Genomic DNA, 27,855 nt, shown 5'->3' with positions numbered 1-27,855 from the left:
ACACTATCCTGCCCAGCTGCCATTTTTCATTCTGAAGTAATTTTGTGAATACCATTTATTCTATTTGGTTTCTTTTATTAACACAAATATCTTTAGGTTTTTAAAATTACATTTCTAAATTGTTATCTTGATAATTTTAAATTATATTATATTTTATTAATTTTCTTATGAGTTGCTTTCTTGAAAAAATATTTTTAATCTAATTTAAATTTCAATTGCTATTTGATTTATCACAAGGAATTCATTTAGATGACATTGTGTGATTGAACAAAAGTAAAACATTTTTTTAAAAAAATCTCTTACTCTCTTTTCTCTCTTTCTTCTTCTTTTTTTAAAGGAGTCAGCAGGAGGAGATCTTCAGTCTCCTTTAACACCAGAAAGCATCAATGGGACAGATGATGAAAGAACACCTGATGTGACACAGAACTCAGAGCCAAGGGCTGAGCCAGCTCAGAATGCATTGCCATTTTCACATAGGTACACATTCAATTCAGCAATCATGATTAAATAAGATGTATAAATGTCGAAGCTTATTTGGTTTCAGAAACAACCTTTGAGTGAAAATCTCAGGTTAGACTTCTTTAATTAATTTATTGTTTTTGGTTGCTTAAATTGACTGAATGAATATTTCCATTATCTATGTGGAAAAGGAGGTATTGAGTTAAGTATAGGAGAAACTTTTTCAATGGAACAAAACATAAATCCCTTCTATTTTTAAAGACCCCTTTTGTTAACCAGATTGCCGTTTTCATGTATGTAACCTAAGACTTACACATTGTAATTAGAAGCAATAGGATTCCTACTCTGAAGTCCAGCTTTTCCATTGTCCTAGAGGTGTCATAGCTTGATTTCACAGAAGACAGTAGATACCAGGCATAACCCTGTGAATAGTAATAGCAGGTTGCTTTGTCTGCCAACAAGAGAAAAAGCTTGAATTGCTTCTGAATTTTTAAAAGAATTCTGTATTCTAAAAGATACAGTGTCCTAAATGTATTATAAACTAGTTGCATTAATTATTGACCACGTGGTATTATTAGGCTGTAATGAAAACTGTGAAAAGGCGCTATTGAAACCATTTTTTATCAAAGCCTATCTGTAATCTGCCTTAACATTAATTTTTACCCTTATTTGAAAGCTTTTTACTAAATAGCTTATGTAAAATTAAGAAAATAGTTTTGTTTTGTTTTTTTACTGCACATTGTTTTGGAGGGACCAAGCTTTAAAAAATTAAATTCTTTGACAGATTAAAAGTTGCACAGTGAGATATTTCAAGCTGTCTTAAGTAAATTCTAATTTCGATTGAGCTGAATTAAGTAATGGGGCATAGGACTAAACATACTAGACAAGTAGTAAGGAATCTCATTAGGCTGAGGAGGAAGGAAGTCAGGAATGATTTTTTAGAAAAAAATGAGAAATTTTGAATGTAAGGTTGCTCTAATACTAATTCTACATAAGATAATAAGAGTTTTTGAAGTAAGTTGTTCCTGATTTGAGTTACTGGAGTATACAGAGAGCTGAACTCAGGAAAACCTTCATCCCCTCAATCTTACTTCTAGACATTCATGTCGATTTAGTGAGCAGTCTTTTAAAAAGACTGCAGTTCTTTGATAACATTACAAAAATTACATCATTTAATTATAAAAATGGTATTGTAATACAGAATTTTAAAATATTTTAACTATATTAAGGAAAGGAAATTTTTCCTTTCTGTTAAGTTATATTTAACATTTGCATTTAAAGGACTGATCTGTAGCGATCGTAATTATATACTTAACACCTAAATTGAGTCATCTGAACTGAATACTGTGGCATTAGAAATAACAACTTTTAAATTTAACATCTATAGAAGCTACTTCTAGTTTATACACTTAAAATTTTCAAAATGTTCACTGTTTTGCTAATCCTTAATATTGCTATTGCTTCCCTAGAATTGGTCCTCGCTAATGATTTTTTTTTTTCCTGTTTTCATGAGTGTCTGTTAGGAATCACTTTTACCTTAAAGATACTGCTTCTGTGACTTCCATGATTTGTCATGGAGGATTTGACATTGTTCTAAATAGGAAACCTAGGAGATTAATTTAATCTTAGTCTATGTTGAAGGCATTTTATAATCAGACAGTTTTTCTTAATATGTTAAGAATTCTCAGTATAGGATTTTATAAAAAAGCATTCATCTACTTCCTTGACTGAAATAAAGATTTTCATGGGAGGTGGATTATTTACAGCTACTGCAAGAATTCTTGCTTTTTAAAAAGATAGAAGATGGTATTATTCAAGATTTCCTAAACTATGGTAGTTTCAGATCAACTTAATAGGTTTTCCATGGCTTCTGAAAAAGAAGGCAAGCAGAAAACATCAGTTGAACGCATTGTATTGTCAGTGTTATGCATATATATGTGCATGCTGAATTACAGTGTAAAGCATCACAGTTTGAAAGCACATGCCTTTGACTTAGGAGAAAACTAAATCCTAAAATTTAGTTTATGTGTCCTAGGTCCAGTTGCTCCTTAATAATTACTTTGATTTGATAGCTCAGTTCTTCTGACTCTGCCCTAGTATGTATATATGTATACATATCATAATACATACATAATAATTTTAAAAAATTTATGTGTATGAGTGTTTTGAATGCAGGCATGTCCATGCCTGGTGCCCAGAGAAGCCAGAAGAGGTTGTAAGATGCCTTAGAATTGGAGTTATAGATGGTTGTGAGCCACCATGCAGGTGCTGGTATCTCAACCTTGGTCTTTCTTCTACAAGAGCAGCAAGTGCTCTTAAGCACTGAGCCAACTCTCAAGCCTTCCTTCATTGTGTTATTTTAAAAGCAAATTCTAGATACATAATTTCATCTACAATAGTTTATTAAACTTTTAAGGGAATATAACTAAGCTAAGACAGTTTTTATTTTACCTAATTCAGTGGCATAATGCCTTACCTTGAATCATTTACTATTTTCTTTGGTTTTTAGAAAGTATACTGCTAAATGGGCTCTTAAGTATTCTTTAGTTAAGTGCTATAGTACTGTTTTATGTCCCTGACATAAACTATGCAATAATAGTCTAATCAAATATGTTTTGAGGAATGAACACTCTTTGGTCTACTTCCATAAGTGCTTTCAGAAACTTCAGATATGTAAAACAGGAAGACCACACGGGTAAATGTTGGCTAATTTCTGTGAGGATATGTTGTTAACTCTTTTCTAAATTACTTTTTTCTTTAAAATTATTTTTAACTTTATTGTTTATCCTTTTGGGGTTGAACAAAAAATGCATTGACAAACTGAAGTGACTTTTTAGGGTGTAATTTAAGACCATAGTCTTAAACTAGCTAACTAAAATGTAGTTATACCCTAATAGACTAACCTGTATGTATGTGTGTAAAAACATTTTCCTATCTCATACAAGGTAATTGTTTGCTTCCTGGTGTCATTTGTGTGGAATTTTGGAATGTGTTATCTCTTACAATAAGTGGTTGGATTTTTTAAATTAAGATTTAAGACAACCTAATTCTCTCAGAAGTAGTTAGTTTTATATTATTGTAGTGCTGCTGGAATGTGATACTGAAATATACTACTGAAAATTAAGAAATTTTATTTTGTTAATTATAATTTTGATTCTCAGATGCAGTATTATATTGATAAATAACTGCTATCATCTTTTTAAGAGTTCAGAACATAGATCAGCAGTTTGTGAAGCTATTTTTGTACTGACATTTTAATAGGTTGGCTACCATAATGGAAAATAGGTTCTTTTAAGGACTGATTATATTTGGAGTCTTCTAATGTTTGGATAGTACATTCTTATGGTGCTGCTGGACTTTATGCATTTTGGAGGTACTGCATGTATCTTCTATTCTGTTAGAGATTTTTTTTGCCACTTCTTGTGTGTTTGCAATAACCCATTAAAAGGTATATACAAAAATATTTTCTAGTATATTGCTTTTTACTATAAAACAGTATAATAGTAAACACCTGGGTTGATCCACTCCATTTTTATCGATTATCTAAGCTTCAGAAAAGGGACTAGATTGAAGTTACATCTAGAGGTTTTTGTGCAGTTTTAAAAACTAAATTTCAGGGCTGGAGAGATGGCTCAGAGGTTGCTTGCTCTTCCAAAGGTCCTGAGTTCCATTCCCAGCAACCACATGGTGGCTCACAACCATCTGTAATGAGGTCTGGTGCCTTCTTCTGGCCTGCAGGCATACACAGACAGAATATTGTATACATAGTAAATAAATAAATATTTAAAAAAACTAAATTTCATTGGCTATCTTAAGTAACATTTTAAGCAATTTTTTAAAAATTAAAGTATATTTAAATGAGCTAAAATACTAAAATGTACTTTTTATAAATTAAATACAGTTTGTAGTTATTTGTAGATCTTACAAATCAGAAAAAAGTGAGTACTGTTAACAGGCCTAAGTTCTGCCTGTTGTGCTGGCACCTGCCTTTAACCCTAGCTCTCTGGAGGCAAGGGTGAGTAGATTTTATGAGTTCCAGGTCAGCCAGGATTATACAGTGGAACCTTGTCTCAAAAACGGGTCTAATTTTCCACTTACTGTGTATATCCAGGCATGTATTTCTCTCCTTTAAAGAGAACCTAGAAGATTATATGTATGAACTAAAGTAAAAATAATTGCTGTAGGTAATTTTTGTTTGGATAAATCTATAAAACTGGAGTTTAATTTTATAAAAAGTGAGTTTTATCACTGATAAAATTATAGGCAAAAATTTTACATTGTACAATTCCCTTATCTGCTACAGTTTGACTTTGCATTGTCAAACTTCAAAAATTATACTAAATTTTTTAAGGTTAATATGAAAGCTAAGATAACTTGAGATCATAACTCAGCAATTTAGAGATGCAGAATTTACTTTACCATAATTGTGAAAGGGTAGCATTTATAACAAGTGCTGTCTTGTTAATTTGCTGCTTAATACTGAGCTGCATTCTCTGAGAACTGAGAAGCAATTTGTGTCTTTTAAAATAAAATGCAACAAAGAATATAGTTTTATCATCAAGATTGTTAAGTAGTTTTCTGAGCAGATACACCTAATTTCTGTCTTAAATTTTTGGAAAACTACCTTTCATTTTCTTCTGAAGTCATCCAAGATTTTGTGGAAATGTTAAAATTTGCTAAAGCCTTTTGTAAGGCATCATCACTCTGTATAGGTTATTTATAAGAAGAAATGTTTCTATGAGATCCTGACATTTCTAAGCTACTTCCAGTGTATGATTAGTTCCTTCCTCTTCCCTTCCCTTCCCTGCTGTTACTGTTAGTGAGGAAAGATATTGCTAGTTCATCTATAATGTTGTCAGCTTCTTTTTGCAGCTGTCTGATTGGAGTTAGCTATGTGGTAACTGGCCATGGATGAGATTGATGTAGATTATGATCCCTTCCCTTGGAGGACTTTTAAAAATTCCTCCTTTCTCTTTCTGTTCTTAGCAAACCATTGCATAGATTCCATTGGAGAGAGGTCTGCTCTGGCACATAAGGAAAAATGCTTTTACTTCTATTTGACTTTACTTTTTAGAGAATTAAAGATTAAGACCAAGATATAACAAACCTAGGGGAGAAGCAGGCATGCTGCATACATAGGTGAAATTTGTGATATAGGTGATGGTAAAGAATGATGAGCTCTGGTTAAGTGGAGTGTGCAAGATATTGAAGGTTTTAGAAGTGAAGGCAGAGGGATGTTATCTAGTGATCAGCTGATCTCTCATCTAGACCTTTGAAACCAACCTGAAACAGACAAATGCTTGTTTCTTCCATTAGACTCGCACATCGCATGGAAATACAATGACAGTTTGCTAAAGTATGTTGAAAGTATGCTCCAGTGACTTCCTCTCTTATGGAATATAGGAAGTATAGATACAAAAGCTATTGAAATGACCATACATTGCATTTGTTTATATCACTTTGCCATTTTACAGTTTAGCTTGTTGACCAGTAGAAGGAACTTTGGCCATTATGTAGTTCAGAAGCCACTTGATTTTACAAATGTGGAAACAGAATCAGAGTCACCTTATCTGATTATTATTCAGAGAGATCTCCAGAAATTTGGTCCATTAGAGTCTAACATAAGAAAGTGTCTCTTTCTAAACACTCACCCTCCTCATTTTTATTATCGCTTAACATGCTTGCCTCTTCATGTATAACTCCCTGTTCAGAAATTCTCAGCTTTCCAAGTAGGCCGCATTGACTTGAATTTCTAACTATCTGTCATATATTTCTACTTATTTCAGACAAACAGTAAATAATGAATAGTTTTTTAAACAAATAAATGGCTCTTTGCAGTTCCTGTTGGGAACTGAGGAAATAGAACAAGGTATAAGATTCAACTTGTTCATTAACATAAACAGACACACATATTTAGTAGAACTAGCAAAGATAAATATTTGAGGATATCAGCTTAATGTCATGATTCCAGCAAAAGACTGTTAATAGTCCCGTTACTATTCATTTATTTGTTTGTTTCCCATTTGTTTACTTATTTGTTTATTTGTTTTTTTTGAGGCAGAGTTCCCTGTGTAGCCCTGGCTGTTTTGGAACTTACTCTGTAGACCTGACTGGCCTTGAACTTAAAGAGATCCGGCCTGCCTCTGCCTCCTGAGTGCTGGGATTAAAGGTGTGTGCCACCACTACTGGACTCTGTTTACTACTTTTATTGGCAACTTTTTATAGCAATAATTGACAATGCTTAACAATGCTGTTTAATATGCTGTTTAATATTTACATATTAAAATGTACAATTCAGCAGTTTTAATATATTTACACAATTCTACAACCTTAACTATAATGAATTTTCACCACTCTCCTGTCCCTTGTCCAAGAGGAAAACAAATCTCTACCCATCAGAAATGACCCCGTTTGCCTATGCTTACATACTCTCATTTCCAACACTAAACAATCACGAATCTACTCTGCCTGTGTATGTTTCTCTCTATTACTTATATTTCATGTATAAGAACTCTATAATATGCACTGAGTCATATGTTCATTCAGTGGTGACTATTTAAAGGAATCGCCAGACTGTTGTGGTAAGCAGCTGCACCAATTTGCACTTCCTTCACCAGAGTATAAGTAGCACCAGGACTTCTTTTTGTTTGTCTCCTTCAACCTTTCTGGTACTGCCATTGAACCTAGAGCCCCAAGTGTGTTGAGTCAGCATTCTGCACTGAGCAACACCCTTCTCCCTCCCCTCATCTTTCCTATGAGTGACATCATCTTAGATGAATTTGTGTTTTATTGTGATTTTGATTTTCCTAATGGAAATCTTTAGATATGCCTGTAGACCACTTGTATATCTTCAGAGAAATGCTACTCAGATCCCTTACCCACTTTCAGTTAAGATTTGTCTCTTTATTTTTGATTTGTGAGAGTCCTTTATATATTCTAGATATTAAACTTTTATCATATAAATGACTTGCAAGTGGTTTCTCTAATTTCGTAGGTTGATTCTTATTTTTGATGTGCTTTACAGTTTTAGCATCATTGACCAATCTGAGGTCAAAAGATTTGCAGCACACTTTCTTCTAAGTTTCAGCTCTTAAATTTTAATCTCTTATCCATTTTTTTTTTTTTGCGTGTGATATGAAGTAGAGACTTGCCTTCCTTCTTTTATATGATTATCTAGTTTTCCTAGCACTAATTTTTTTAAGGCTATTCCTTCTCCATCGAAAATACCTTAACATTCTGAACAAAGACCATAAAAATGGAATTTTTTTTCTTGCCTATTAATAAGTTCTATCCTTATACCAGTACTACATTGCCTTCATAGTTTTAGCTTTGGATTAATCTTTAAAATTGGGATATATGTTTGTATAGTCCTCCCCTCCCCTCCCCTCTTCTCCCTCTTCCTTCCTTCCTTCCTTCCTTCCTTCCTTCCTTCCTGCCTTCCTGCCTTCCTGCCTTCCTGCCTTCCTGCCTTCCTGCCTTCCTGCCTTCCTGCCTTCCTGCCTTCCTGCCTTCCTGCCTTCCTGCCTGCCTGCCTGCCTGCCTGCCTGCCTGCCTGCCTGCCTGCCTGCCTTCCTGCCTTCCTTCCAATTGTTTATTTATTTGGTTTTTTTTTCAAGATAGGGTTTCTCTGTAGCTTTGGAGCCTATCCTGGAACTAGCTCTTGTAGACCAGGCTGGCCCTAAACTCACAGAGATCCGCCTGCCTCTGCTGGGATTAAAGGTGTGTGCTGCCACCACTGTCTGGCCCTTTGTTTTGATTTTTGAGTCTCTAAAAATTTTAAGCAAAGTTTATCCTACAGAAAATCCCTTTATATTCCTACAGTGAAACTGTTTGGAATTCTAATAAGGATTTATTAAAATTAATGTATTAATTTTAGTAGTTTTAAAGTGGATTCCTTAGGATTTTCTGTGGAGAAAATTTAATGTTCTGCAAATTGATATAACTTTACTGTATTACTTTTTATCTAGGTGCCTTGTATTTCACTTTCCTGCCCTAGCTTACAGTAGTACTTAGATTAGTAAGTACTAAGAACATGGAAGCCCTTACCTTGCTTCTGATGTTAGGCAAAACAGTCAGGGTCTTTCCATCAAATATCAACTGTGCAGGTTTTGTAGATAAATACAAGTTCCCCTGTATCCCTAGATTTTTTTTTAGCATTTTTTCATCATACTAATTCCTGTTAGTTATTTCTTCTTTTATGCCCCACAGTGTGATAGATTTACTATTTTATGTATTTTCAAATTAAACATTATTTATGGGTTATTTAAAAGGAAAAAATAAACTTGATAAGAAAAAATCTTATAAAAATACTAATATTGTTAAAGAATATAACACTGGTCATCACTTTTACTACATTCAAATGTGAAGATTTTTGTTTGTTTTTCTCTCTCCATCATATAGGAAGTAGTTCTTATGCAGGGAGAATATGAATAAAGTTCACTTGCTACCTGATCTTTAAGGTTTATTGTTATTTTGAATATTAAAGTTATTGATTTGTCATATAATTAATGCTCTACAAATGGCTTTTTTTGTTATTGCAGCATGTCAGCTGGTTGTTTTAAATGATCACTTATATGATCAGTACTTTTCCTTATGGTACGACATCAGCTGGTTATTTTAAATAATAACTTACATGATCAGTACTTATTTTGACAGTGTTCCACCAGGTTTGCTTTGGAGGGTTTTGTGTTTTGGAGCATAGGCATTTTAAGCGTTTAGTAAACTTCTGCATTTATCTTCAAGCAATGCAAGAATGCTGTGGTTATCTCAGGACATTTTTAAAACTTTGCATGCATAGTAGAAGTCCTAAAGAAATTAATGTTAAAAACTTTTACTCCCATATACCTGAGACACCAAAGGCATTTGTTTAAACTTTCAACATAAAAGTAGTCCGTGACACTCTTTTAAAAAAAAAAAAAAGATTTATTTACTGTGTATACTGCGTTCTGTCTGCATGTATGCCTGCAGGCCAGAAGAGGGTGCCAGATCTCACTTCAGATGCTTGTGAGCCACCATGTGGTTGCTGGGAACTGAACTCAGAACCTCTAGAAGAGCAGTCAGTGGTGCTCTTAACCTCTGAGCCATCTCTCCAGCCCCCAATGACATTCTTGAACTGTAACCTTGGACAGTTCTGCAAGATGCTTTCTTTCTTAATCCAAAATCACAGCTTTAGTGTCTGTAAATGTGAAGTTAGTGGCATGGCCTGTTAGAAAATATGTTTTTAAAAAACTTACTTGATCCTGCGGCTTAATACATTTTTGTAACTAAGTTTTTCTAGGATATGCTTATTTGTAAGCTAAATTACTGTTAAAGAGACCACCTCAGGACTTTCTTATGTTCTACAAAATACAGCACTCCCCCATCCATTACAGAGAATGAGAAGTATTATTTTTTTTTTCAATTATGCAGTGAAATAGATGATGTGTGATGTCTAATTCCAAGCGCACTGCTGGTGTATATGCCCTTTGCTTTGCTTTGCTTTGCTTTGCTTTGCCTTGTTTTGTTTTGTTTTGTTTTGTTTTGTTTTGTTTTGTTTTGTTTTGTGAGGTGGGATCTGATTCTATAGCTCAGACTGGCCTTGAACTTTCTTCTTGTCTTAGCAGAATTACAGGTGTTTACCCCCCATACCCAGCTGGTAGTCAATACCTCTTTCAAGAGGTATTAACTCTTTTGTCACCATTACAAGTGGCCACAAAGTCTTAGGTTCCATGACAAAGATAGAGAAAGATCTTTAATGGGATTTTAGGAGCCTTTTCACATATAGGGCCTGCTAGTCAAACCCTGAACTCAGACTAGACAGAGGAGAATATTTGAGTTTTGCTGGAGAAAGATATATTGGGTAGTGAGAAATAAATACAAAATATCACATACCTAAAGAGATTCCTATCCTTTTCCCCACTACCACTTTTTTTTTTTTAAATTCTACTCGAAGATTTTTTTTTCTTTTTATGGAAAAGTTGAACTCTTTATTCCCTTTTATCCTATACTTATTGGATAATGATTTTCTCAACTTAAAAAAAATCAGTTCTCCAAGATGGATTTTCCCCCCTACTGTGAAGACAGCCAGTTTTCCTTGCTGGAGAACTTCTCTGGCCTTGGTTATTTTTTTAACTGAGTGAAGTCACTATTTCCCTTGGAAGAAGAGGACCTGCAGTTTATTCTAGTGGAAAAGATATAAATGATCCCTGACTGAGAGAAGCTCCTCGAAGAAACATGACAGTTTTAAAAGACCCAGTCATGTAATGTTAACATTGAAAAATGAAAAGAAAGTACTTCTTTTAAAGAAGACACCTGCCTGGATCCTATGTGGGAAAACAACTAAATTCTTTGCCATCTAGAGAAAGAAGAGAGACACTTGAGAAAACATTTCCTATTTTAGAACTTTGGGAAATGACATAATATTTGCTTCACTAATTTTCAGAAGACCGAAAAGCCCTTGATGGAGGAGGAAAACAGAAATGTTTGTTGAGAATCAAAATAACTTCCTGATGAAGATAGTTAAAAAAAAAAAAAAAAAGAACCAAGCAACCTGGTTTTCTTGGACTTCTAAATAGAACTGGTTTACAGTTGTTATTTCTTTTGAAATTTATCTAATATAGCAACTTTTTACATGTAATCTTGGCACATGTAACATTGCTCAAGCACATATGTTGTCATGTATCCACCTCCCTACCTCACAGGGATGTTGTGAGGCAAATTTTAAATCTTCCCAAAAAATGTCTATAAATAGTAATACATGCCTATTTCTTTGTTGATAGTTTCTGTTTATTTAAAAATTTATTAAGTGCCTTATATCTATAAATGAGTATTAGGTAACCTTTTGAAAGATAATTGCGTTGTATTTGATTCATCAGTGATCATCCTGTACAAAGAATAATTTGGTTACATAAGGTGTTAAAGTGATTCATTTACTAATGAGCTTTTAGACAATAATAATAAAAGCCATGGTAGAAATGTCTGGGTTTCCCTTTTATTTAATTGCTCTTACTACACAAATAAAGATTTGATGAATACTTCATAATATATTGAAAGAAAATTTGTATCTGTTAATCAGAAAATAAGGAAGTGAATCGAAGGATTCAAGCTTATACACTGATATTCATAAACAAATAAAAATTCTTTCTTGTACAGTTATATTGTTGAAATATTATTTGACAACTAAACCTATGTACTGTAAAAAAGGGAAAAAGGGCAGTAGTTCTCAACCTGTGGGTCATGACTTCTTGGGATCCAATGACCCTTTCATAGGAGTAGCCTAAGACCATTGGATTTACAATTATAACAATAGCAAAATTACAGTTATGAAATAGCAACAAAATAATTTTATGGTTGGGAATCACGACAGCATGAGGAGCTATATTAAAGGGTAACAGCACAAGGGGATTGAGAACCACTGCTTCTAGTTGCAGGTGTTGGTCTGGTTGTTGGTTGGTTGTGCAGTGCTGGGGACGTAGGATGCAGTAGGTCACATGTGTTAGGCAGGCACTCCTAACACTGAGTCATACCCTTGTACATAATACCTTTTAATAAACTGTACAAACTTCACTAGATTCCCACTACCTCACTATCCTATATACCCTAGATTACTCAGAGGATAAACGTGTAGGAATGGGAGCTAAAGAAGGCATCTTTAATAAATTACTGTACTGAATTTCCTTCCCTCCTGTTCCATTCTCTCCCACAACCTGTGTGTGCATGTGTGTGTTTCTTTGTTTGCTTTGTTTTTGCAGTGCTGAGAATCAAACTAGGATCTTTACATATTAAGCAAGCTTATTACTTGTGAGCGTTATTCACAACCTGATTGTCCATTTAATAGTTTTGTGATCCACAGTCGTTTAAGCATTTTGCTCTAAGTAGGCGGAAGTGGTTCATACTGTAGTTTCCAATCCCACTGGAATATCCACGCTTGAATACTACAACAAGCATATTTGGGGGAATTTTTTTCTCTTACTAAAAATTATATCAACAGTGAGCAATGCAATGATTTTGATAGCAATCATTAAATAATAAATAAAACTATAAGAATTAATAAAGCCCCTCAAAATTAATCTGAATCTTTTATATACCAAAAATGTAATTTTAATTTTAAGACATCAGTTATTGCTTTAAAATGTTTATTAAAAAGGTATCCCAGTGCTGGAGAGATGGTTAAGAGCATTGCTTGCTTTTCCAGAGGTTCTGAGTTCAATCCTCAGCAACCTCATGGTGGCTCACAACTATCTATGATGAGTTCTGATGCCTTCTTCTTTTGTGCAGGCAAACATGCAGCAGAACACTGAATATATAATAAATAAATCTTTTTTAAGAAAACTGTATTTGAAAAAAATAGTATCGCCCATATTGAATCTAATATATGCTTGCTTTTCTAGCTGAGGTATTATGGAAACAAGTGTTAAAAGCTTATGAACATGTGCTTCGGAAACAGTGGAGACATACAATGGTACCTTAGCAGTGTTGATTTCTCTAATATTTAAAACAATGCTTTCTTCAACCAGTTTTATTATGGGAATAATTTATAGGATTCTTCTTGAACCTAATTTAATTCAAGAAATTAATTTTATTGGCGATATGAATTTGATTAAGAATTTTGGAATATAAAATACTTCAAAATCTGAAACTTCAATATGATGCCACAAATGGAAAATTATTCATCTGACCACATGTGGTAACTTGTAGTCAACGTTCGTTCAGACAAACCGAAAATCCTGTATAAGATAATCTTCAGACTGTATATGTGAGATGTATATAAAACATACATGAATTTCAAACCCAAGATACCTCATTATGATATGAAAAAATTTTAAAATCTGGAACACTTCTAGTTCCATGTATTTTAAATAAGGATAATGTAATCTGTGGTGAAATGGTTTTGTCATCATTTTGGTCTCTAAAAGTACAGAATGTTCTTAACAAGAATATAGGGATCACACTTGGGTTCTTCTGCCTCCAGTACTATTCACTTCAGCAAATGTTGTCTTCAGCTGTTAGGAAAAGGGGAAAGGTTAGGATGTGATTTCTAAGTAAGCGAGACTTGATTTCCTTAATGTGACCCTGTCTTTAGTCAAGCAATGAGTAAATAGGGCTGGAGAGATGGCTCAGAGGTTAAGAGCACTGATTGCCCTTCCAGAGGTCCTGAGTTCAATTCCCAGCAACCACATGGTGGCTCACAACCATCTGTTAGGAGATCTGATATCCTCTTCCGACCTGCAGGCATACACGCAGGCAGAATACTGTATACATAATAAATAAGTAAATCTTTAGAAAAAAAAGAAATGAGTAAATATATCCTCTGTCTTTGGTGGCTGCATCTGAGAGTCAGTACTGGCTTTATAACTGCTAAGACATGTAATGTTACTGTGCTATATAAAGGAACCTTTTTCATACAGCAAATTAGCTAGCTTTGCCTTTAAATATAACATTAGGAAAAGGAGTATCCTATGCTTTGGCATAATATGCACACATAATTGAAATTATTTAAATTCCTTCCAGATGGCACTACAGATTCAAAGTGTATATCAGTTACTACTTTTCAACATTAGATTCATGTAAAATTAGAGCACTATACTAAGATATCAGATGAATTCATAAGCTCTTGGAATGGATTATTATAATGAGATAAGTTTAGAAGCATATTGTTAATCTGGTAACTAGACTTAAAAATTGAAAACAGGTTGATAAATAGGTTATAGGTTGAATTAAATCTCTTATACTTGAAAATTTGGAATTTAGCACTATTTTTAAAAATGATCTATTTACTTTGTGTGCATTAGTGTCTTGCCTACATGTCTGTGGGGTGTCGGATCCCCAGGAGTTATATATAGCTTAAAGTTACAGTTTTGAGCTCATGTGGGTGCTGGGAATTGAACGCAGGTCCTAGCGGCCAGTGCCCTTAACCACTGAGCCATCTCTTCAACCCGAGTTTAGCAGTATTAATAATAGCCTGGGAATATAGTTCAGTGAAGTCCTGACTAGGTGGGCTCAGTCCTAAGCATGTTCACACACACACACACACACACACACACACTTGCACACGTGCACACACACAAATATTAACTGGCCAGCTGAAAATAAATTTGTTCTCTAAAGTGGCTTTCTTAGCATCACTTTTACCAATTTATGGAAAATGATAGCATCAGATTCTTTGGGCAAGCAAGTTGTGAACCTTTAGTGAATGATAGAATACTGTATCTGGAAAAGCAGTATGGACATCTAGCACCCTAAATAGTGCTAATTGATGCTTTACCTGTGAGCCACACCTACCTGTCCAGTACAAGTTCTAGACTAGAGAAGTAAAGTATTTTATGCAGGGGCCAACAAAGGTCACCCTTTGTGTTTAATTTACTGAAATTCAGTAATATCAAATGAAATGCCATTTTTGTTGTTTTTAAATTTTATTTCCTGGGGAGATATTTTGTAATGATTTATTTATGAATGTTAGTGTTTCAGAGTCTGAATGCCAAATCACATGCAGTAGCCTTAGTTCTTTTAAAGAACTAAAGTAATAGTGGGGTATGTGGAAGTCTGCTCATTAAAGGGTAGCCAGGTTTATATTTATCCTGTTTTTATAAATTGTTGTTTTCTGTTGTCTTATGAGAAATAGAACAGACACCATTACCTATTTTTTCCCCCAGAGGGGAAAAATATGAAGCATAGAAGTGTTAGGGATAAAAAAACAAAAAAAAAAACTATTCTTTTTTATTCTTAGACAATTTCATACACATATACAATATATCTTAGTCATATCCATCCACAGTTCCCCCTTCATACCTTCTATCCGTCTCCCTCCTTCCTTCCCTCCCTCCCTCCCTCCCTCCCTCCCTCCCTCCCTCCCTCCCTCCCTCCCTCCCTCCCTCTGTCCCAACCCACTAAGCTCAGTTCAACCAGTCTCTTTGAGCATGGCTGCAGGGCCATTCATAGCAGCTTGGGCAACCTACCAGTAGTCATACCCAGGTTAAGGAACTTTTACAAATCTGTAGGAATAAGAATTAGAACTTGGCTGATCCTCTGCAGTCTTTTTCTTGGTCTGTTGTGAAGAAATTTTAAGTCTCTAAAGGACACCAAACTTGAAAAACAATTAACAGAATTTAGTCATTTATGTGGGACAAAAATAGGATTGCCTAAAAAGTACAATTGAAATGCAGTGAGTATTGAGTCTGTAGACATTTATTCATTTGAGGACATGATATGAATTTAGATTAAACCCATATGATCATGTTCATTTATTTAGTCATTTTTTTTTTTTTTTTTTTTTTTTTGGTTTTTCGAGACAGGGTTTCTCTGCAGCTTTTTTAGAGCCTGTCCTGGAACTAGCTCTTGTAGACCAGGCTGGCCTCGAACTCACAGAGATCCACCTGCCTCTGCCTCCCGAGTGCTGGGATTAAAGGCGTGCGCCACCACCGCCCGGCCTAGTCATTTTTTTAATTTCTTGACAGTTAATGTATTTGATCATGTTCACCTTCATCCTCTTCTCTTAGCCCTATCTCCAGTCTCTCTGGAGCACTTCTTCCCAGTACTGTCCCCCTGCTTTCAGGGGTTTGTCTTTCCCCCAATAACCTGTTTGATAAAGAGTATTTGCACATGTATGGGTATAATGTTATTTACTGGATCATGGGCAGTTTGCCAGTGGCTGTACCCCTGAGGAAAAATGTCTCGTCCTTCCCTGGCGGCCATGAACTCATTACCTGGGGCGGGGGGGGGGGGGTCTGCCTCATATGTCTCTTCCCCATCCATCCTGGAATTTGACAGGCTCTATTTGTGCAGATAACCCTTAAATGCCATTACAAGGCAGTGGCCATGCCATGTCCAGAAGACATATTATAATATTCCTCTCCATCTTCTGTCTCTTGAATTGTTTCTATTGCCTTCTTTAATGTTAACTGACCCTTAGTGGAAGGGTGTTACAGCGAGGTCCCATTTTGAGCTGAACACTTGGCAGTCACTCTCGGCACCATGACCTAATAAAATTTTCTGCCTTAACCACTGCCCACTGCAAAAAGAAATTGGTCTAGTATCAGGTTGAGAACACCATTAATCTCTGGGTATAAATAAATATTTTAGAAGATGGCTTGCCTTTGTGTTCTTGTTATAATTGACATATGTCATAGAGTCTAGTGCATATGCTTATGTGTTTGTAGTCATAGTAGTCTTGAGTATCTGATAGATTATATTTTCAAAGAATTATAGGGCATCTTTGTTTGCATAATGTATGAGTATAGGCCACAGTATAATGTCCTTATACATGATTTCTTTGCTCTATGATTAGGTAATGTAATACTAAGATTACATTCTGTATATTTACCAAGTGGCTAGCTGTCGATCTTAGATCTTAGCTTAGAACTAAGCAATTCCTACCTTAAATCATAGGATCAGCAAACATTGGTACTCATGTCCTGAGAGTTCTCAGATTTTTGTGTAAGCATATTGCAACCCATGTGCATCTAGAGAAACATCATAAGAAGTTGAATCTTCAACATAGCTGCAAAGGTATTATGCAAAATGAGCATTTCTAGAGGTTAGGGGTATTTGGAAGGCACAGTTATGTCTGTGTGGTATTTTGTGTGTCTGTGAGTGTGTGTACATGCATGTGTGCATGTTCACTCACATATATAACCTCATGCATTGGATGTCATATGACACATTGTAAGTGCAAATTCGTCATCCATATGGCTTACATATTCTCCTGCCCTCATGGTGCTCCTAAGAACAATTTCATCCACCTTTATAGATGCTTGATATATGATTTCTATCAAATGAGTATTGAGATGGGCTGATGAATGCATACTGCCAGACTGGACTTGACCAGTGTATGACATTTGTGCAGGTTCAAGGTAGTTTTGCCCTCATCTTGAGATCATAGAAATGACATATGGAAAGCTAAAACTTGGAAGAAGTGAAAATTTTTTCCTACTTAGCTTTAAGAGTAAAAGAATAGGAGGAAAGATGTATTTTTAAGTTTTCTATCCTCTTAAGTGTTTTGAGGATTTGCCATGCTTATTCATCCTTGAATCTCACTGTTACGGTGCATGAAACACTGTCGAGGCTTAATAAACATCTGCTGAACAGGGGTCTCTTCATTATTAGACCTCTTTTCCCTCCCCTGTTAAGGTGGAAAGCCCTTAAGGATGATGGAAATATCTCCACCTGAAAAATATTAGAAAATCTTATTGACTTACCACATTTAATACATTGATGACTTGAATTAAATTTGTAAAATATATATACTGGTAGACTGACTACATAGTAATCATCAAAATGTAACATCATAGATCAATAAAACATAAATCTTTGTGTGACAGTGGCACTCAAATGCATATTGAGTAGTTGCAGTTATCTAAACTTTAGATCATTAGTTTTAATCCTTACAAACATAAGTAGGAATTGTAGTTTGTAATAAGTATTGTTTCCACTTTACAAACGGGAGAACTTGCAGAACAGAGTATAAGTCATTTACCCAGAGTCGTCCTGGAAATTGCAATCAGAAACTTCCATTCTATTCCATCTTTTAACTGAATTATACATGCTAAGGAAATGTACTTGCAGGGATAAAAGCATTTATTTTGCCTTTTGTTTTCAGGTACAGAGTAATATAATTGTTGTATTAATCATTTTTATTTTCCTCCCATACTTGTTTTTTCGTATTTACAAGTCTAAGTCTAAATCAGTGTACAGCTTCAACTTGCATTGCCATTATCAAAGCGTGGGGCAGGAAAGGGAGGAAAGAGATGAAAAGAAAGGAGTCGGGAAGGAGGAAAGGAAAGCAGGTTGCTTGGCTGACATACGTTGCTTGTAGCTACTCACCACGTGATTACTCACCACGTGGCTACTCACCACGTGATTACTCACCACGTGATTACTCACCACGTGGCTACTCACCACGTGATTACTCACCACGTGATTACTCACCACGTGACTACTCACCACGTGACTACTCACCACGTGAAAGTGTACAGCCTATCATGGCAGAGACAGCACAACTGCAGAAGCAGTTAGGACACAGTCAGTGGGAACCTAAGGTTACAGCACATCAGCAGGCGGGGGTGAGGTGGAGGGAGCACAGGCTCAAAGTATAGCCTGGCTCTAACCCCAGAAGTGCCCTTCACCTCTTAAAGGTCCCCAAAGCAGAAAACCAGCTGGAGTATTCAAACACACGAGCCCATGGGGAGCAGTGCAAGTTCAAGCCATAGCATTCCACACCTGGCTCAGGACCATCTCCTAATGCAAAATGAATTCAGTTCAACTTGTTAAGTTTCTGTACTCTTACAATTCCAACACATGCCATAGTCCACACAGTCTCTGCTGTTAGCTGTGAGCTCCTGTGAAATAAAAAACAAGTTACCTGCTAGGCTCCTACAGTGGCGCAGAGTAAACATTCCTATCTACAAGGGGAGAATTGGGGCATACCCAGGCAGACCAAAACCAGCAGAGCAAACACCACACTCTGCAGCTCCCCATCAAACCTTTGCAGCTTCTGATAATAGCATCTTGGCTCCCAGCAGACTTTGGCAGCATGCTCTTTTCCTTCTAAGATACAAATCTTAAATGTAGATACTAACTGAGCTAAACCTCTTTTTTTTTTTTTTTTTTTTTTTTTTTTTTTTTTTTTTTTTTTTTTTTTTTTTTTTTTTTTGGTTTTTCAAGACAGGGTTTCTCTGCAGCTTTTTTAGAGGTCCTGTCCTGGACCTAGCTCTTGTAGACCAGGCTGGCCTCGAACTCACAGAGATCCGCCTGCCTCTGCCTCCCGAATGCTGGGATTAAAGGCGTGCGCCACCACCGCCCTTAGATAGTGTACATCTTCATATAAAACTCAGAAGCCAAAATACATAAATGCCCAAATTTCATCAAATTTGTCAGACAATTCTAAGTTTCTGAAACTTTGTGAAGGAGAGGCACTTCTGATTACATTAAGCGTGGATATCATTTAGCACTACTGAGGTCTTCTGTGGGTATTCTATAAGTAGTATCAGTAAGTACAATCTAAAATAAGTTTATCTTCTTGCATTTCTTTATTTTCTTTTATAAAAAATGTATCTGAAAGTGTCATTTTACTTTCAAAAGATGAATGCTTTTATGGTGTGGGAGTAGAGTTCAGTGGCAGAGCATCTGTCCAGTACACATGAGCCCCTGGGTTCAGTCCCCAGCAAACTTAAGGTTAATGACTTTCAGTTACATGATTCTTGAAGAACCAGCATGGCAGCTAGACATCCAGGTCTCTGTTCACATAGTTCCCCCGAAGTCTTCTACAAACCACGGACAATTATAGAGGCACAGTTAACCTGGTTGAGAAGTAGGTAGTCAGTTATCACGGGGTGCTTGTTCCAGCAGGCTGTTTATATGGGTGAATACAGCATATGAAGAAGGCTCTCATAGGCTTGGAATGTGTGGGTTTAGGGCTGCTTTTTGAATGGTAACTGGGTAAACCTCTGGATCTGTGTTTTAGGAGTAAGCTAGTTTTACCACAGCCCTCATTTGTCCATAGAAACCAGCCTACCAAGTATTAATAGACGTAAAATAACACTCTGGGCAGTCTGCATCCAGTTGTGTTGTAAACCTGTTTACGTTCATGTAAAATCTGCATATTTTCCAGTCCGTTTGCACAGTGTGGTCTTCAAACTATTTAAGAATTTCATCCCAGGGCCTGGAGAGATAGCCCAGGGGTTAAAGCACTGACTGCTCTTCCAGAGGACACAGGTTCAGTTTCCTACACCCACATGGCAGTTTATAACAGTATGTAATTCCTGTTTCTAGGGGATCCAGAACCCTCTCTTCTGGCCTTCTAGACAACAGGTATACAGACTTAAATGCAGCAAAACACCCATACACATAAAATAAATTTTAAAAGAAAAATGAATTTTACCCCAGATTTGATATTTTAATTTTAGACCAACATGTTCTGTTCTCACTAATTATTACCAATCCATATACTAAAATCACTGGAATGTAGTTTTTGGTTTTTCAGTGATTTCTGCATAGCATTCATTCTTAGCACCGTCATTTGACTGCATACAGCCAATTATGGATTATCTTTTAGGCAGTGAAGCAAAGGGAGCATGTGGAAAGAGAAGTTGTAGCTCAGTGAGAGAAACTACAAAACAGAATCCTAGTTCAAGTCCTGATCCTTCAACATACCTGGAGTTGGTCCTCATCCGCCTTTGAGTATGATAATCTGTATTAACTCAATAGTATTGAAATTATTAGTTGTCATATGATAGTGTCATGTGAGAAATTCTTTCAGGAGGTAAACATGGTGGCACACACCTTTAATCTCAGCACTTTGAAGGCAGAGTTATGTGGATCTCTGATTGTGAGGCCAGTCTGTTCTACATAAGAGTGCCAGGTCAGCCAGGGCTCATAGGAGAACCTGTCTCAAAAACAAACAAACAAAACCAGACAAACAGAAGTTCTTTAAAAAAATCACAGATTACTGAAAGGATTATTTAGATCAAGGAAGACAGTTTCTGTGATGAGTATGCCCAAGTTTGTTTGTCACTGTTACTGGAAGAACAACAAAGAAAATTTTCTCCCATGTTATCAATTGTATCATCACCCTATAGCCGAAATATTGGCTCTTGCTAAACTAACCTGGGGTGGAACCAGTGTGACTCCATTACCTTAGCGAGTACAGTGGGCTTTCAGGGTTATAGAGGCCTTGGCCACTGTCCAGGCTGATCAGGGAGGCTTAGGAAGATAAACCAAGGGGCTGGAGACATCGTTTTGGTGGTTATGAATACTGACTGCTCTTCCAGAGGACCCGGGTTGAATTCCCAGCACCCACATAGCAGCTGATAAGTGTCTGTAAATTCAGTTCCTGGGCAATCCGACAACTTCACACCATTGCACAGACAATAAATAAATCATAAATTTTTTTAAAAAAAAGGTAAACCAAAAATTTCTCCTTGACAATAGCATTCAATAATAAACTTTTTTTTCTTTGATTTATTCTTAAGACCATTTGCATAGGGCCTTTAACCAATACCCTTACCTTTACCTATTATTTACATAGCTTAAATGTACACTAACATTTGGTGATAATGAATCTGCCTTGAATGACAACAGAAACAGAATTTTGTTCATGCCATCACTCAAGCATTAAATAGTTTTGTCTTTTGATTATAGCCTCTTCAAAAATAAAATTAAGCTGTAAATAAATGTTTCTGATTCCAAGTACCAAATAATGGCCATTAAAATATTGATTACTATTGTCTCCAAAAGATGAAAGGTTTTCATAGCAAAATATTGGGAAACAGATTTTACTATAAAATATCCATTGTCTTCCACCCAATTATGGCTTTGACAAAATCTCTATTAATGCTATCTTTTCAATTCTACCAGTGTCTAGAGTGATTTCTGTTATTCATGTTTTTTTCCAGTGATACTTAATGGTATGCCAAAGAGTTTTTAATATATTTATTGATTTATTTTTATTTTATGTGCACTTGTGTTTTGCCAGCATGTTTGTCTGTGTGAGAGTGTTGGATTTTATGGAATTAAGTTGCAGACGGTTGTGAGTTGCCTTGTGGGTGCTGGAACTTGAACTCGGGTCCTCTGTAAGAGCAGCCAATGCTGTTAACTCTCCAGTTAATTTCTGTTAATCTTTCCAGTCCCACCAAGCAGTTTTTACAGTGGATTTTTCTTAAGGACTTGCTTTGCAAGGATATTTATTTTCATGCCCTTTGGAAGCTAAGTCAGCGCATAGTTAAACTATTTTATCTTGAATATGTTATAGTCTAGCAAGTGGAGGACAAGTTTGAATTTAGTAGATAGACCTCACTTTTGCAAAAGATAAATATGTGTTCATAAGAGTTGAAAGAAGCATCATTTTTCATTTAATAAATAAAGCTCATGTCCTGGAGACCTCCTCAATAGAGAATTCTGGGGGAAAGTTTCTAAAGAAAGCTCTTAGTTATTTTTGTTGTTTGTTTTCAAAAGATAAATCAACATAAACACTGACTTATATTAATATAATAGACTTGTAATTCCTAGTACCAGCTTGGGTCAAATTTCTCTTAGGTTTTGTTGCAAGTTACCAATGAATCAAGTGAATAGTTAGTTGCCCTCTTTTGCATAGATCTTCAATCCTCTAAATTTACTGATACAGGAAAGCTATTTTTATGTGAAGGTATTTAAAATACTTAATCAAAAAGTGGGTCTTTTACAAGTAAATATGGTTGAGAAAGAGTTTAGTGTTCTCATCTAGCTCCTGACAGAAAATAGGCTGTTGTAAATTTTCAGTAGGAATCTCTGTGAACTTTAACACCTCATATTAAGAGCCAGCACTGAGACTAGAGTGACCATAAAATTGGGACTTCCTGTGGTCCTTTAGCTTAATGTCTTCCCTCAACCACAACTACATTAGGACAGAAAGCTCCAACCACAGGCCAGGCCGGGAGTATACAGATGTGGCACACATCTAAAGTACATGTCTCAAGAGATCTGTGTGGAAACATTGTTTACACTACACAGAGCACAATTATGAGATCCAGGACATTCTGAGCACCACCATGACTCTCTCCATCTTAGTAAAAATGGAGCAAGAACTAGATATTTTTGTGTTCTCCAAAAGCTACTGGGAAGCAGCACAGTAGTGCTGAATGTTTTATGAGCTAAACACATGTGATTCAGATTCAAGTTTCACTGTCTCCCCTTTCGCCATCAAAACTCAATCACAGGCAGTACTTCCGACAATGAGTTCTGTTTACTTATTTTCTTCTTCATTAGCTTGCTGAAGTTACTGAGTTCTGCACCAAAGGCTTAGACTTGTCATAAATAATATATCTACAGTACCAAGGAAGAAAGCTTAAATCATTCAGTGAGTGCCTGGTGTTGATTTGACTTAAATTATGTCTATTTTGGTCATTTACATCACCGATCAAAGTGTCTCTTTAAAATGTTTAACATGATAACTCCTTTAGACAAATAAAGACATTAATACAAGCTACTTTTAAAAATTAAAATTGTGTGTGGTTTATGCATACCTGCGGTGGTGGAGGTACATGCATATGTGTGAGTACAGAGGCCAGACATCTATATTGTTTGTCTTCCTGTTTTGCTTTCCAGCTCAATTTTTGACAGGGTCTTTTACTGAACCAGGAACTCCCCATTTTGGCTAGACTAGTCCCCAAGATCTGCTTCCCCAACTTGGGGATTGCAGGCATGCACAACTGTGCTCAGCTTTTTACATTGCTACTAAGGATCCAAATTTAGGTCCTCATGTCAAGCACCGAGCAATATCCCCAGCACATGCTAGCTACTTCTGTACACATGTGAGATATATTAAATGGTTTTAGGAATTCTTAGGACTTTATCATGTGCAAAGTCCCACTCTTCTGTCTTCTGATTCACTTTTTGATGCCATATTCATTCATTCATTCTTTTTTCTTTCTTTCGTTCGTTCGTCCATCCGTCCGTCTGTTCATTCGTTCTTTCTTTCCATCCATCCATCCATCCACATACCTACCTATCAATTACCTACCTACCTACCTACCTACCTACCTACCTGTTTATTTGGAGGCAGCTCATTACATAGCTTAAGCTGGCTGGGAACTCACTCTGTAGCTCAGGCCAGCTTCAGGCTTGTGGGAATCTTTCTGATTCATCCTTCGTGTACTGTGATTGGGGCAGAGGATCACAGGCTTAATGTCATAGCAAGAGTCTTACACCCCTGCCCTGAGGTTAGAGGAAGAGCCTCCAAAGAAGTACCCTGTTTAATAATAGTAAAGTGAGAGGCAGGTTACAGGGTTGAAAGTAGTAGGAAATTCCCTCACATCTCAGGCTATTTACCTGTCAAACCCCAAAACCCTTACTCGTGCACTTCCTTTTGGCAGATGTATTACTTACTTATAAAGAAGATCACTATGCTTTCATTAAGTAGGGATTTCTGTCCTTTAAAAAAAAGCCAAGTTTTATTAAGAAACAAAAATTTGCTGTGCAGTGGTGGCGCATACCTTTAGTCCCAGCACTTAGAAGGCAGAGGCAGGTGGATTTCTGAGTTCAAGGCCAGCCTGGTCTGCAGAGCAAGTTCCAGGACAGACACCAAAGCTACACAGAGAAACCCTGTCTCAAAACAAACAAACAAACAAAAAAGAAACAAAAATTTGCTAGGCAGTGGTGGTGCATGCCTTTAATTCCAGCACTCAGAAGGCTTAGGAAGGCGGATTTCTGTGAGTTCAGGTCAGCCTGATCTACAGAGTGAGTTCCAGGACAGCCAGGACTACACAGAGAAACCCTGTCTTGAAAAGAAGAAAAGAGAAGAGAGGGAGGGAAAGAAGAAAAAGAGGAAGGGAGGTAAGGGGGGCAATAATTTCCCATGCATGCACACACCTTTAATCCCAACACTCTGAAGACAGAGGCAGGCAGAGCTCTTTAAATTCAAGGACAGCCTGGTTTACTAGGGCTGTGTAGAGAGACTTTGTCTCAAAATAAAGAAAGGAAGAAAGGAACAAAGGAATGAATAAAATGAAAATCCTGACTCTAAATAGTTGAATGCATTTTTGTTGTTTTTAAGTGGAACTAGCTTGGACCAATAGTTAATACAAACATGTTTGGATCAGTATTAGTCGCTTCTTTTCCCTCCCATTTGGGGTGGGGTGTGAAGCAGGCAGACTTCAAATCAGTGCTATGGATTGTTTCTACTTGGGGATTGGCTTCATTCTTGATACAAAGAAACACTTAAAAAAAAGACTGTTTGTACCCTATTTTTAAGTATTTGAAAAAAGGTTATCTAAATGTTTTTCTTAGTGCTACATATTTAACATGGATAGAGTACAAACAAGGGGTGACCATTTTAGAGACTCTGATAACAGACCCAGAGCCTGGCAACCTATCTTAGAGCGTGCAAGTAACCATTCACGGTGGCTTCTTCTCATGCATCGGGCTCTCGTTTTGAATACTTTAAGAGAGTGTAATATTTTCCTCACAAAACTTTGAGTTTAAATAAATGGAAACTTAATTTGAAATCCAGCATAAGGGAACTCTCTGGTGATGGTTTTGAAGTGTTCTGAATGCCTTGTAGATTTGAAGCCAAGAGAAAAGGACTGGTCCTTTCTGAAGGGAGACTACCGAACACGCGAACACACGCACGAGAAGGAAGGGCTATTTTGCCTTCCCCAGCACTCACAGTGTTTCAGTTGTCTCTGAATCACTGGACACATTGGCTGTCTTCCTGAGTAGCTAAGGTGTAACCTTCAAAACTGTTGACGATAAAAGACAGAGTCACCCTCAAGAACACCCACAGTGTTTTTGTTTTGGTGGAAATCAGACTCAGGGCCCCGCACATGCAAGTAGGGAGCAACCTCCCCAGCACTTTTTAAACTGATATTTCTAAAATGTAAAGTGCCAACTTAAAATTACACTATAAAGTTAATCCAAAGATATCAATTACTACTAAATATTAATCTAATAGGTAGGAAACCAGTATCTTAGGGTTGAAGATAAAAGAACATACTTTTTTTTAAATTGGAAAGAATATTAAAACATATAAATGCATATAAGAAACTGAGATAGCTTACTTGTAGAACTCCCTTTGGTATGACAATCTTTGGCATTTGTAGAAGTTGAAATTACATGTCATTATAATAGAGGCATTTACATACTTGGTAGCCAAAGGAATATGTGCATAGCCGCAGAAGGAAAACAAAGAAGATCAATAAGCACACACTAAATTGTATTTCACTGTTCTTTAGAAATGCAGTGACCCAAGGAGCAGCTCGGAGGAAATAGGAATGTTCTTTGAACAACTCGGGTTTACCGTGTGATAAATTTTGGTTAGTAGGCAAATAACTTATAGATCATGCATTCGTTTACCTTTTAATCAGCATAAGAAAATGTAGTCACCAGGGGCTAAAGAGATTGCTCGACACTTAAGAGCACTGACTGCTCTTCAGAGGACCCTAGTTTGATTCTTAGCATCCTAGCTCACTGTTCTTCCAGGTCCATGGGATCCTGTACCTCCTCTCCTCTGGCTTCCTTGGGCACTTCGTGTAAGTGGTGCATAGATATACATGTATTATACACATAAGACAGTAAGGAAGAAAACCTAAAAACGTAAAAACTAAATACTGAACTGTTTCCCTATAGTGCTCATTCCAGGCTACCCGAGTCTTTGGTTTGCTGGTCTGTAGCCTTGTGCACTGTGCAGTGTTTGGGGGCTCTGAAGAGTAAGAAAAGATTAATGAAAATCCCCAAGACAGCGTGACTGTGTCGTGGCTTACCACTCAGTACATTGGAACACACTCTTGGAAATAGAAGCACATTAAGAGACTGGGTGCCTTTAACTTTTTCTCTCCTGTTTCTGTGACTTAACTTCAGTATCTTCCCACCCCAGCCACTTGCTCCTTGTGCCTTCTCTGCTGCTTATCCCTGCTGCTTGACTCCTTCTCCCCCTTCTATTTCTTACCACCGTCTCCAGTGGTCCTCACATCTCCTTTTCTTATCTGGTAGCACAGCTGGTCTGCTTCCTACCCACCCAGTCTCTTCCCATGCCAGGAAAGCAGAGCTTGCAAAACAGTTCTGAGACAGGTCTGAAGAAAGTCCTTCCAGCTCCTCCAATTATGTCATCGTACGGTCACAGAAAGGACATACAAAAGCACATAGAAAGCTTTTCACTGTATTTTTGGTAGTAGCATAACTTCGTTAAAGGAGCTACATACAGTGGCATTTCCCCTTTCTAATGTGTAAATTTGTATATATTTTAGTAGTTTATACATTTGTAAACAAACACTAAGTTCTCTGTTCTATAACTGTCTGCTCTTTTCCAATCAACTCCACTGGCTTTTTGTAATTTATTTTTTATTTTGCAAATCTGATATACAATACTCACTAAAAAGTAACTCCATACTCCCTGATAGCATTTTTGTGTTCCCTGGTCTTGACTATGTGCCTCAGATACGAGTGGAGACATACAGTATTTGTCTTTGGGGTCTTGGCCTTTTGTATGTAACATGATGTCCTTGCAGTTCATCTGTTGCAGTAATTCAGAATTTCCTTCCGTTACATCTACCTATATACTTCATTTTGTTGGTCAGCCAACCACTGAAGGACACAGGGCTGCTTTTGCCATTTGGCTACCATGACTAACCCTGTTGTGAGAGTAGGTATTTTATTTTTCAGCCTTTATATCTTTTTTCTAGCCTTTATATCTTAAAAATACTTCTTTAACCCTGTTTTACTAGTACAGTAGCACATTTTGTTAGGTAGTTACAGTATTAACCTTCATGTTTTGTGGTTTCATTTTTCTACTTTAGTTTCAGTGAGACTGGTTTCTAATAATTTCTACAGTTATGTCAAATTCCCTGACTCTGTCAGAACCATTTTTATTTCTATTTTATTCTGACACTGCCACTTGATTCTTGCTTGTAGTTTCCATTTCTCTGCTGAAATTCACAATCTGATCTAGCTTGATGT

At 36.4% G+C, this 27,855-nt stretch overlaps 1 protein-coding gene across 5 annotated transcripts in view; it reads left to right on the top strand.

The window, feature by feature from the left end:
* Window positions 1–27,855, top strand: part of Homer1 (homer scaffold protein 1) — a 96,559-nt gene that overhangs the window by 51,215 nt on the left and 17,489 nt on the right. For all 5 annotated transcript variants that reach the window (XM_038322658.1, XM_038322657.1, XM_038322660.1 and 2 more), the window contains one exon: window positions 338–477. In XM_038322658.1, the coding sequence (XP_038178586.1) occupies window positions 338–477 (140 nt within the window). The remainder of the gene's footprint in view (window positions 1–337; window positions 478–27,855) is intronic.

Source organism: Arvicola amphibius, chromosome 3 (assembly GCF_903992535.2).
Source record: "Arvicola amphibius chromosome 3, mArvAmp1.2, whole genome shotgun sequence".
NCBI classification, from domain to species: Eukaryota; Metazoa; Chordata; class Mammalia; order Rodentia; family Cricetidae; genus Arvicola; species Arvicola amphibius.
Note: the sequence above shows the minus strand (reverse complement) of the source record. Positions and strands in the feature narration are given on the sequence as shown.